Raw genomic sequence first — 12,494 nt, forward strand, 5'->3', positions numbered from 1 at the left:
ATCCTGAGAAATCAGTACCCAGAACAACCATGTCTGGCCGTAATAACGGCCTTGATACGCCTGGGCATTGAGTCAAACAGAGCTTGGATGGCGTGTACAGGTACAGCTGCCCATGAAGCTTCAACATGATACCACAGTTCATCAAGAGTAGTGACTGGCGTATTATGACGAGCCAGTTGCTCGGCCACCATTGAACAGATGTTTTCAGTTGGTGATAGATCTGTAGAATGTGCTGGCCAGGTCAGCAGTCGAACATTTTCTGTATCAATAAAGGCCCGTACAGACCCTGCAACATGCGGTCGTGCATTATCCAGCTGAAATGTAGGATTTCGCATGGATCGAATGAAGGGTAGAGCCACGAGTCGTAACACATCTGAAATGTAACGTCCACTGTTCAAAGTGCCGTCAATGCGAACAAGAACTGACCGAGACGTATAACCAATGGCACCCCATACCATCACGCCGGGTGATACGCCAGTATGGCGATGACGAATACACGCTTCCAATGTACGTTCACCGCGATGTCGCCAAACACGGATGCGACCATCATGATGCTGTAAATAGAACCTGGATTCATCCGAAAAAATGACGTTTTGCCATTCGTGCACCCAGGTTCGTCGTTGAGTACACCATCGCAGGCGCTCCTGTCTGTGATGCAGCGTCAAGGGTAACTGCAACCATGGTCTCCGAGCTGATAGTCCCTGCTGCTGCAAACTTCGTTGAACTGTTCGTGCAGATGGTTGTTGTCTTGCAAACGTCCCCATCTGTTTGCTCAGGCATCGAGACGTGGCTGCACGATCCGTTACAGCCATGCGGATAAGATGCCTGTCATGTCGACTGCTAGTGATACGAGGCCGTTGGGATCCAGCACGGCGTTCCGTGTTACCCTCCCGAACCCACCGATTCCATATTCTGCTAACAGTCGTTGAATCTCGACCAACGCGAGCAGCAATGTCGCGATACGATAAACCGCAATCGTGATAGGCTACAATCCGACCTTTATCAAAGTCGGAAACGTGATGGTACGCATTTCTCCTCCTTACACGAGGCATCACTACAACGTTTCACCAGGTCAACTGCTGTTTGTGTATGAGAAATCGGTTGGAAACTTTCCTCATGTCAGCACGTTGTAGGTGTTGCCACCGGCGCCAACCTTGTGAGAATTCTCTGGTAAGCTAATCATTTGCATATCACAGAATATTCTTCCCGTCGGTTAAATTTCGCGTCTGTAGCACGTCATCTTCCAGGTGTAGCAATTTTAATGGCCAATAGTGTACTACCAAGTAATTCTGTGTCCTCGTAAGATTCGAGATAAAACTCAAGGTAAGCAAACTGAAGCACCCTGACTCCCAGGTGTAATAATATGTTTACGAGCGGGCCTGCGGAAGGCTCGGCGAACTGCGGCGCCTGCATCACCACCAGTGCCGCTACAGCCAGGTACTATTTTCTCTACACCGTTTAATTTTCCGCCAGAGAACAAAACAGGCATCCTTCCATTCAGCATCTATTTAAGAAGCCGCCCATCACCAAGCCAGCCAGTTACGAATGCAGCGCAGCTCAGGATGCGCAATTTCAGCATGCAACCAAGACGCCTGCGCGCGTGTAGCCATTGTTCTCACAGTAACTGCTGCCTAGTTGGGCTCTGGCGACAAATCTATTATTCACACTTGGCGTTTCAAATGAACTCTGTTTTTTTTTCTTAAAATTCAGAATGAGATTATTATTTTCTTGAGTGAATCATTTTTATGTTGTGTGAATTTGACGTCAAAACTAACTCCTGTATTGTAATTAACTGCATGTACAATGACCTTTAATAAAACTGTTTCAATTCGCATTCGCTCCCTAGAAATATCAGCGCGTATTGTTCCACTTCTGGCCACAATAATAATTATCCTGATGACTAAACAAGCGGCCATTTTTCTGCCTTAATGTTCGCGACAATCTATGATATCCAAAATGGTAATATAGCGTAATTTCGCACTTAAATCTTTATTAAGACTGTTGTATCTCACTTACCTTTTGTCTTTTTCTTATTCTAACGGAAAAAATAGCGACCATTATCAGTGAGCTAAGAAGTCTAATGCCTAAAGCAAAACACTGACTTTATCGGATTACACGTGGCAGAGGTCTTTTGTATTTCTTCGTGAAACAGAAACTCTCACCTCTAAGTTAAGACGTCGACCGGAAAATATACTGAGAGGGAAAGCAGGGATAGCCTAATTATAGATCAACAGTTCGCAATTGTTTGTTGCATCATAAAATAAGAATTCTCTTCCTTGCACAAGGCTTCAGTGTGTTTGACACACTACAAATAGTAATAAATTAATTTTTTTGGGGTTTCGTAACACATATTCTTGAGTGTTAGTTTCCTTACAATTATTATCATCATTATTATTATTATCACTACAGGTCCGTTGTCGTTTCCATGCGTATTTCTGGTTTCAGACGTCCTTCTGTTAGTAGCTTGGGTGTGAATTTACGAGGGTAGATCTGTCTGTATCTCATCCGTGGGTTTCCTTCTATCTTTTGTCAAATCATTTCAAATACCTAATTAAACAAAGTATTTAGTATTATCATAGCAATAACTACACAGTAGAATATTTAAGGATGTACTATTTGCACTAATACGAGTGCGTCATAAAAGTCTACATAAAACTGAATACCTCCAATAGTCATCAACTTGCTTTAGTTTTCGAAACTGAAATGTCTTCGGATTAGGGTTAAGAGATTTCGGAATCCCAAAAAAAGCACATTATCCACATTTCCGGATGAGAAAGGAGGACACTTCCTATTTCATAAATTTATTACATAAGAAACAAAAAATAAAAACATTAGATTCATCTCACACACCTACAACGCTTTAGAATTCATGTATTTTTTATTTGACTGTATCTTTTTTAAAAGTTCCTTTTCTTGACACAAATATTTAAAAAAGTTCTTGTAATCCAGATTTCTAAAATTAAATGTCACCATTGCAATCCCTTTTAAAGTGTCAATAGTGAGTTAATTTCTCTCCTTTGTCCACTGTGCCTGTAATAAGGAGAATTCTCAATACAACCAATATGGACTGCCAACGATAAGAAGAGCTGTGTAATTTCAATTAACTCGCTGAAATGTTCCTCGCTACTACATGACTCAGCATATTTGCATCATTTCTTATGGGCCAGTTCTGATTTTCCACCACGTGTCACTATGAATTATTTTAAACTTGAAAACTGATGAAAGCATTCTTCATCGTCAAATTTACTACTTTTATTTAACAAAAATTTGATCGCTTCTTCCACGTTACGTCCACGATACTTCTAAAATAAAAAAAAAAAACACTTAAAACAAGAAAGTTCACAAAATGGTTCCATTCACGTGTTCTAGTATTCCAAACATCTTTCATAGGGGATACCAACATGGCACTTAAGAACCTTCATCTTCTAAGCATAACCATCATTTTCTATTTGAAATTAACTTTTTTTCACACTCAAAGATATAAAATGTTCGTCTTTTCTGTGTTGAAGAACATCACGAAGGGAGTCCAGTACATTCATGACTTCTATAACTTTTCTAAGTTACCAATATAGTTATGAATAATGCCAACTAAAGACTGGATATGCTATAGATATATCTCAGTGCGGGCCGGAGTGGCCGAGCGGTTCTAGGCGCTACAGTCTGGAACCGCGCGACCGCTACGGTCGCAGGTTCGAATCCTGCCTCGGGAATGGATGTGTGTGATGTCCTTAGGTTAGTTAGGTTTAAGTAGTTCTAAGTTCTAGGGGACTGATGATCTCAGAAGTTAAGTCCCATAGTGCTCAGAGCCATTTGGACCATTTGAACCATATATCTCAGAGATAGAGTCCAGAAGAAAATACTTGGAGATCTGTTTTGTGACAGAAAGAAGTATTTCAGAAACATCTCTTTAAGTCTCTGAATAGCTGGAAATAGTGACAGCCATCGAATCCTGTTATAGCTGAGAAATTGTTGGTACTCTAGTTCGATAAAATCACAAAATTTCTTAAGAAACTCAACACGGACAGTATATACTGAAAAATAGTTATTTATTTTCATTATTAAACCTTGTAAGTCAATTTCAAGGAGATCAGTTCCGTACTGAATGCAGTTATTAAGGACATGAGCAGTGCATCCCACTCCAACCAATACCTTGTTATGTACCCTCTTCGGGATAGCACTAAGTTATATCCGTCACCTCTTTTAATACCACATAACACTGTGTTGCAGTTATCAGCAGCAAAACCCAGACAATTGTCATTAATTATAAACCTGTTAAGAGTATCCGTCATACATGTTAAAATAGTTTCTGCATTTTCATTTGGTCTACTTTCTATATTAAGAACGCTAATTTTCAGTCCTCCATTCCTGTGATCACAATAGTGAACAATAATGGTGATCATTTTAATATTCTCAATGCTGCTAGCATCTGTCGAGACTCCAGCAAAAGGAATGCACTCCAAATCTTTCATGATACATTCTGCTGAATGAGGCACTAGGACGGAATTCACTATTGCTTCAGTTTTGGTATGTCCGCAAGAGATTTTTGATGATATGGACGAGTCAAGGAAAATTTCTCTCAACAGTCCCCTGGCACAGTCCATAGATTTATAGCTGCTGGGGGTGCAACACAGTATGGAGTTCCTTCAGCAACACTTACTTTTGTGTCCAGTTCAGCACTGGGTTTTTTATATAATAAAAAAAACTCACTTTACCTGACGAACTTGCATTTCTAATATAATTCATGTGTTTTTCTGTTTTCGTGTGCACTTCCAGGTCGCTGGCGCCATGATTTGCTCTAGATACTACGGTCCCTCGGTAACAAATACAAACTTTTGCTTGCCACTGAAGTCTTCCAGGACGAAATCTCGGATATTTTTCTTAGCGGTTACCTTTGAATGTACATTTCCTCTTTTCCATGATGAGAAATTATCTTAAATGAAAGTGAAACAAAGAATGATCAAAACGCATTGTCCAGATACCGCATGAAAAAGTCTTTACTTACAAAACTGAACCATATTTCTCTGCCACAAGTTATATTTTTAAAATCACGAAACTTACTCAATGAGATAAATACAGAATACAGAAAGTATAGATGCAGCTGTATGATCAATACGCTCGCTAAAAATGTATACACACAAAAACAAAGAGCACGTAGACATGACAGCTAACCTTTGAGCATATATACTACCTATGGTCGAAGCAGCTATCCCGTAATTTTTACGCAATGCAAATCGATACTTTCGGTTTTCTGAGCGTGACAGATCAATTTTAAGCTAATAACAAATGATGTAATTCAATGACTGAAGTAAAAGGTACATAAATTGTTGAAGATACGAGATGAAAACAAAAATCAAAAGATCTTCATTCCCGAAACTCAAAAATGCGGACATTGGCAGAAATTACAAAAATGTCTGCGGACGCTACATTAAACGTCAAAAATGAGGGCATGTCCGCGTAACTGAGGACGTCTGATAATCCTACTTCGGAGGCAGGTTCAAGTTTGAAAAGCAGATTGGATCTTCAGTACCAGAGCTACTACAAAATCAGTGGCTTGGTGAAAAATATTTCAGCACACCATCTACTTCCTTCGGAATCCACAAGGTTTCTGAAGCCAGCGAGAGAAGAAAATTGGACACAGAGTACCACAGCCATAGTGATTATATTAGATCACTCAAAAATTATCGTAGTACTTGTCGCCTCCTCGAGATATTTTTCTTAGTAATGGCAGTTTTTTGAATTCTCCTCTTTCCTTTTAATTTTATTTCCATTTTCTCTTTCACTTTTTACTGTTATTAATTCCGCCTTATTATTAACTTTTTTCTGGTATTTCGTGGAGGGCAGTTTTATTGGAAAGTCAGTAATAGCATATCGTAATTTATTTGAGGAAACAAGTGAACAGCAACGCAAACAGTTGGGATGAGCGTCCCCAGAAGGGCACCAGACTCTGCTACAGTTTGAGCTCACGAGATCATATGTATTGATCTATTACTTCAAGAAATAGCAGTACAAATGTATATCTTTTTTGCGTAACTTGTTTCGAAAATGTCATACAAAAACGGCCGTTTTAGTTAGCTTGATGATGGGGAATCAATAAAGACAAACAAATAAAAAAGTCCATGGTCTCTTCCACTCGACGATCTTCAGGCGAAAAACAACATTTGGGTTTGAGTTGATGCCCTCATCGAAGGTGTTGTCCGGACTTCACGATTAGTCATGGTAGCACTTGACTCTAGAATAGCAGTGATGGAGCGCACTACTGTAAGAAAGTACTGGACTCTGTATAGCGAGATATCCAGCCAAGTTGTCTGACGCAAACCTAACCATCTGGCAAAGAGATGTCGCTATACATAGTCAACCGCCTCAGATGACGGGAGAGTAACTGAATTGGGTTTACTCAGACCAAGAAGATTTACACACAAAAATGAATTGTAATTTGCATTAATTGTATACATTCATAGAAAAAACTGAGCAAGCAATTATACAGGTTTTAACATGTACAACAAAATATCCCAACGGTGACGCTGACCTGATTTCGGTGGAGGGCGAAAAGTTTTCGCAGCCACCGACGTTCTTCAGCGCTGAGAGCGTAATTATATACAGGTTATCGATTCCTAAAAAGTTCAGTGTAGCAGAAGCAAAACAAGGGTTGCATCTTCGAGCGAGAAGCTGCACAGAATCAACTGTCTGTATGATAGCAAGCCACTTGCAGGCAAACTGGGTATGTGTCCACTGCCTCTATGACAATAGGTATCTTCCATTCCATATAAAACTGGAGCAGCACAAGAAAAACAGGAGTTTAATTTTCAGGACAAGATTCTCGTAGGAGCATTGTGCATCTCTATCTTGGAGCCAAATGTCCATCTTCACGAAGACAGTAGTTCTCCTTCAAATAAAGTTGGGTGCAGGAATATCAAAACTGGAGCATCGTCTTCAGGTGAGAAAATACATAGGCATTTTTCAAGTGAGATCCCCAGAAAGTAACATCTGCGTGATAGTAAACTTCTTGTATGTCCACCAAGCTAGCTGCAAACTAGTGGTAAGTGTCCGTGGTCTATATCACAGTAGGTGTCTCCCATTCGAAGTAACGCTGTGTGCAAGGTCAATAAACAGTTTTTCTTCAAGGTTTCTGTCCATGAGAAGACGAGAACACAGTCGCGAGACAGCAAGCCTTCTCCACGTGCAATGGGTAGCTTGTAGGCTAGTGGCAGGTATCACTGGCCCCTATGACAATATGCATCTTTTATTTGATGTGTAATTTAATGTCCGGGGAGCACATAGCCTAGGGCCAAGTAGTCGTGGGCTCGAAGATAACAGTTCTCTTCCATTCGAAGCAGATCTGGTTGCAGCATCCAGATAAGAGGAGTTTCGTCTTCAGAAAAAAAACTGTGTAAGAATCACAGAACTGACTGTGGTATTAAGCTAATTGCAAATGGACTGGGATGGCTGTACCCTATTGACAAGTGTCCAGCATCCAGCAGTTCTTTTCCATTCGACACACTGCTGATTGCAGGATCAACGAAATGGGAGTTTCGTCTTCAAGGGAGACACTACACAGGAGTTCAGTAGATGAGAAGTCCGGAATCGACTGTTTGTGTTGTAGCAAGCCTAGTGGCACGTGTCCATGGTCTCTATGACAGTGGGTCTCTTCCAGGCGAAGAGGAAGAAGCCGAGGCAGTCGCCGACCAGGATCGCGAAGCAGAGCCAGACGTTCATGGTCATGAAGATGAGCATGAGTGCGTAGGAGAGCAGCAGCTGGAGCGCCTGCAGCACGGTCTGGATGAGGTGCAGCCGATCGAGCATGCCGCTGGCCCTGCGCACGGACACGGTGGACCGACTCCTGGGTAGCGCGTCTGCGTCGGCGGCGCCATCTACGGGTAGCAGCGGCAGTGCCCCGCGCTCCGGGCCCGAGGCTGCCGTCACGCTCCGCCAGAAGAGATATTCGCGGTAGTACTTGAGGCCCTCGAACACAGCTGCCAGCAGCGCCGTGCCCAACACCGACGCCACCAAGCTGGTCGGCGAGTCGATGACCCACCACGAGAAGAGCACCGTCTCGCTGTAGCCCCCGTGCATCACCATCGAGTGCATCGAGCCCCCGTGGTGCCCCTGGTGGCCTTCCCCATGGTGGCTTGCGCCGTGGTCGCCCTCTGGCGATGCCGGCAAGGGGGTGGTCTCGTCGCCACCTTGGTGGTGGTTGTGGTGGTGGTGATGGTGGTGCTCGAGATCCAGGTGATGCGACATCGGCTGCTCCTTGACACACCTGCGACAACATGCCAAACCAAACGCGTCCCACTGGCCATCTCTCATGCACTCAACAGTCACAACAAAACTGTCGTATCATAAGCTAAGAGAATCCCGTCCTTCATAAGTGGAGCAAGAGGGGGTCATTTTGCACTGCAGTCGGGGGAAAGGTACTAGTCGAGGTGGTTTGTCTTTGCCTTCCTCAGACTTGTTAAGGAAGTCACAGCAGCTTGTAGGCCTATGCTGCAGCCTGAACGACCAATGGTTAACTACTTACCACGTTAAGGACTAAGAACTCTTTTGTAAGTACATATGTGGCAAGTATAGGGAAAAAGAGCTACTCTTCCTGTGCCATTATACTGTTCTGAGACTATTTGTTACCCTTCGACTTAGCCTCCAATGGATGTGTAGCCATAGGATGTAACGCAGCAAAGATAGAAAGAACCATAGTACCATTCAGGTGACATTGTCTAATGTAATGATGGTTCGAAAACAGACCAAGTTGCTAGGGGCCAGCGTACACAGGTTGCACCTCAACCAGAGAGTGCAGTCTCTCTCTAGGGGAGCTGGCTACAGCATTCCAGGCAAAGAGATCCGTTATTAGAGAATGCACATGGCAGAATCTGCTCAGGTGTTACAAGGATCGTAGCATCTACATTCAATCAGCCAGCCATCACTTCTGAAATCTCTATCTACCCATGCAAGGAGATCAAAGAAGGTTACAAAACCCTATGAAACCCGTGTGAGGGTGTGAGGCTAGGGGAAAAAAAAGGTAAATCTGCCTTGGTCCTTGGTCACTCAGGAATTAGTGGTAACGAACGAGCTAAAGGACTGGTCAGGGCAGGGGTGACGACTATTTGCTGGACTGGATCCTCTCTTAACCAGCGGGAGGCAGCATTTAGAACATTGCACTACAACCCAAAAATCAAAACATTGCAAACTTATACTTATGATCTCGAAACCATGTTTAACAAGAAGTTCTACAATTCTAGACTTGAACAGGAAGCAGTTAAACTCATATTAGAGTTAATTGGTACTTTAAGAAACAACTCAAGAAACAAAGGTACACGATGGGAACAGAGACAGACTATTTAATAAGGGAGACGAAATTGCACCACGTTTTATCTGCCAATGCGAAGCACTGTAAGCCAAAAGACAAAATATTTTGGTCATTAATTCCCGAAGATATTGTGGCTGACAGAGGTTTAGTAAACGAAATCCTACTACTCTTTAATGGTACTGGTTGGCTTTTCTAGAATGACAGGTGGAAGCACCATACAGTAAACTCCGTTTCAGTGTGAGTGATAGGGGGCCAGGACCACTGTTGTTTTGCCTCACTGGATAAATCAAATCAAAACAAAACTCCAATGGATACTTGTTTGATGTCGACTCAGTCACGCTTCCGGCCTCTGCTTTCAGTTTCTCAATTATACTTTTTTGTTAAATTCTACATCCCTTTCAGTTTATTTACAAATGGCCCCCATTACTGGGCTTGACTTCCACATTATCTTCAAAATTTTTCTGTAGTGCAGTCATGAGAAAGATGAAGCTTTGTCGCTAGGACTTGGTTACTGGTGTTGCGTATTGCACGAGGCACTTCTTTCGTTCCCTGATAGTGGAGACCTCATGGCATCACCATAGTATTGGTGTCGTGTGGATGAATGTGGTTACTGCTTGTGTAGTGTTGGTACGATATAATGAAAGGGAAAGAGTAAAATCCAGTGCCGACTCACAGCCCCCTCATTTTGAATAGCAGCACGGGGCTTCCATGCTTAACACCCATCAGACGCATGGATCACCATCCACAGTGTCACATACCCTCACTCCTTGACATTCTCCATAAAAGTTTGGAATTTAGCTCTGGACATTGGCGCAAAGTCCGATGGTCATGAGATGTATGCCGCTACCTCTCCTCCCTAAATGGCTACTATAATCATGGAGACCTAAATCTGAATGGCCATACTTTCTTTAAAGCGTCAGCACTGCGAAACTACCGTAGTAATACAGTGCTTGACATGCTCAGACATGACTGTAGCTTCGTAAACATACATTCCATCAGCAGATACAGAAATGATTACAGCTGCAGTATTCTCTGTGACAGGCAGAGTGACCATCGGAGTGCACTAGTGTTGTTACCAGATATAGTGGGTATTTAATGAGCGTGCACAGCGTCAGATGTTGAATGATCACTGAAAGGACACGCAGATGCAACATACTTCAGTGAGACAGCTTTATCACCAACTGACAGAGTCTGACAGGACCTCATTGTGGATCTCCACTTGGCCAGCTGGTCGAATCGTGCATAATCCAGATTCGTGGGGCATCAGGATGTGAGAGTGGCCCGACGCCGGACTGCATGGGAACGTGAGGCAGACATTCTCGTCGTCAAGGTTCCGGTCGGCCGCGTCTGACCACCACAAAGGAGGATTGTCGTATTGTGTATCAAGAACATGGCAAGCCCTTCACATTTGCATCTCCCATCCGAGAACTGCCAGCGTGATGCTGAGGTACTCCCATGTCCAGCAGGTTCCCCAGAGCTCTTCCCGATAGAAAATATGTGGGACTAGCTCTGACATCAACTCTGTCCCAGTTTCGATGCCCACATTATCACGCATCAGGTAGTGTTGTGCTCCAGCTTGGTTCAGGAGAGGACAGAATATACCCTTACCAACCGAGTCAGTGCATGCATCCCGGCCACAGGGGGTGCAAGTGGGCTCATACTGTCATGTCCTTTGTAAATTTGACTCGATTTTGTAATCACGGAAATAACATCACATACCCTCTCAACCTGTGTAACTTCATTTCGCTTCCTCTTCCCCTTCTGGATGCTTCAGTTTATTATCAGAAAGAGTACGTTGTTTCCTATCCTTATGGAATCTGACTTCTTTAATGATTAATTATCCAGTCCGCATGTCAGTTCGCAATGGGCGCTCCGGCATCAATTGTACCGCATGAGACTGCCGCAGCATGAGGTTCCTGACGCAGGGAGGAAGCAATGAGACTCGCATCACTACACTCATTAACTCAGTAACAAGCGACAAAATGAGGCTATTAATCGTTACAAAATTTTTAGGAATACAGTAGTAAATGGGGTTGATTCACGTTAATCAATAAATTATCTACGGTTCTTACCGTTGGGTGATTATGACAACAGTTAAAGGTGGTCTCTGCACCGTACTTCGAATCACGTAGACGACGAGAGCAAACGTTTTACGATGTAACTAGAGAAAAGAGTATTCCACTGTGCATTCCACCGTCACAACGCCTTCTACCTGTTTAGTTTCCCTTATCACTCCTAAAGAGACGTACAGAATGAAAGCAGACAGCTGCAGCCCACCTTAAAGCCCATAGTACGGGCGCAAGATCATTCAATTCATTTTACGACAGCTGGACAGCAGAGGTGTTTACAACAGAAAGGGCTGCATCAGAACATACAGCGGTACACAACAAAACTTCTCAATAGTAGCTTGCCTAGTGAGAAATGATTCTATTAATATTCATTTTTATATGGAAATGAGCGTACATGTTGGGGAGAGGTGCAAAACCTACGAAATACCACTTTTACGCTTCCCCTACGACATCGATGACATAGTCAATCATCCTAGTGGCGCTTCTACCGTACTTGCTTGTACACGAAACGAAATATGACCAATACTCGCAACTGCTTTGGATGTGGGATGCCAAATTTCTGCAAGACCCAACGCTTACATGCAGAGCAAGTTACTTTATTAAAAAACACGAACCTTCCTCCTCCTGAATAAAATTGCGCTGACAAATTTTGTATCTTGACGGCTACTAACGTTCATCTAAAATAGGTACTTCGCAGAGTCGCCGAAAACTAAATGTACCTGCCACAATCGTGGCAAAAAATTCAGAGAAACGTAGTTTTCTAAATCAGGGATATAGAGTTATTGGACTTATCCAATTTTCTGTACAAAAACCAATCATAAAGCATTTCTGCCCTTGCAGTTGCTGCACTTCCTTTGTCCTGCACTAGTTATTTCTCTCCCGTCGCCTATCCAAATGCGGCCCTCTCATTCCTCTTCCTCACAAAATATTACACAGACAACATTGAAGCTTTCGGGGAAAAGACAAGAGTAAACCCAGGCCGTTTGATGTTTGGTAACGTTAACGGTTTAAGTTACAATGGCTGCATACATCAGTGGTCAGAATAACGTACTCACTTTTAACACCAGGCTGTTACAACCTCATCGCTCGCTACACTGGAAGCAGGCACCTGAAAAAAAGAAACAAAG

General features: G+C 43.0%; 1 protein-coding gene across 1 annotated transcript in view; it reads right to left on the bottom strand.

Moving 5' to 3' along the window:
* Positions 1–6,474: 6,474 nt before the first annotated feature.
* LOC124712209 (high affinity copper uptake protein 1-like) overlaps positions 6,475–12,494 on the bottom strand; it is a 321,189-nt gene continuing 315,169 nt past the window's right edge. Inside the window, exons 3-4 of the mRNA XM_047242505.1 lie at positions 12,423–12,475; positions 6,475–8,257 (exon numbers count right to left, since the gene is read on the bottom strand). Coding sequence (XP_047098461.1) covers positions 7,606–8,238 — 633 coding nt within the window. The 5' untranslated portion in view covers positions 8,239–8,257; positions 12,423–12,475 and the 3' untranslated portion in view covers positions 6,475–7,605. The remainder of the gene's footprint in view (positions 8,258–12,422; positions 12,476–12,494) is intronic.

Source organism: Schistocerca piceifrons, chromosome 8 (assembly GCF_021461385.2).
Source record: "Schistocerca piceifrons isolate TAMUIC-IGC-003096 chromosome 8, iqSchPice1.1, whole genome shotgun sequence".
Classification (NCBI taxonomy): domain Eukaryota; kingdom Metazoa; phylum Arthropoda; class Insecta; order Orthoptera; family Acrididae; genus Schistocerca; species Schistocerca piceifrons.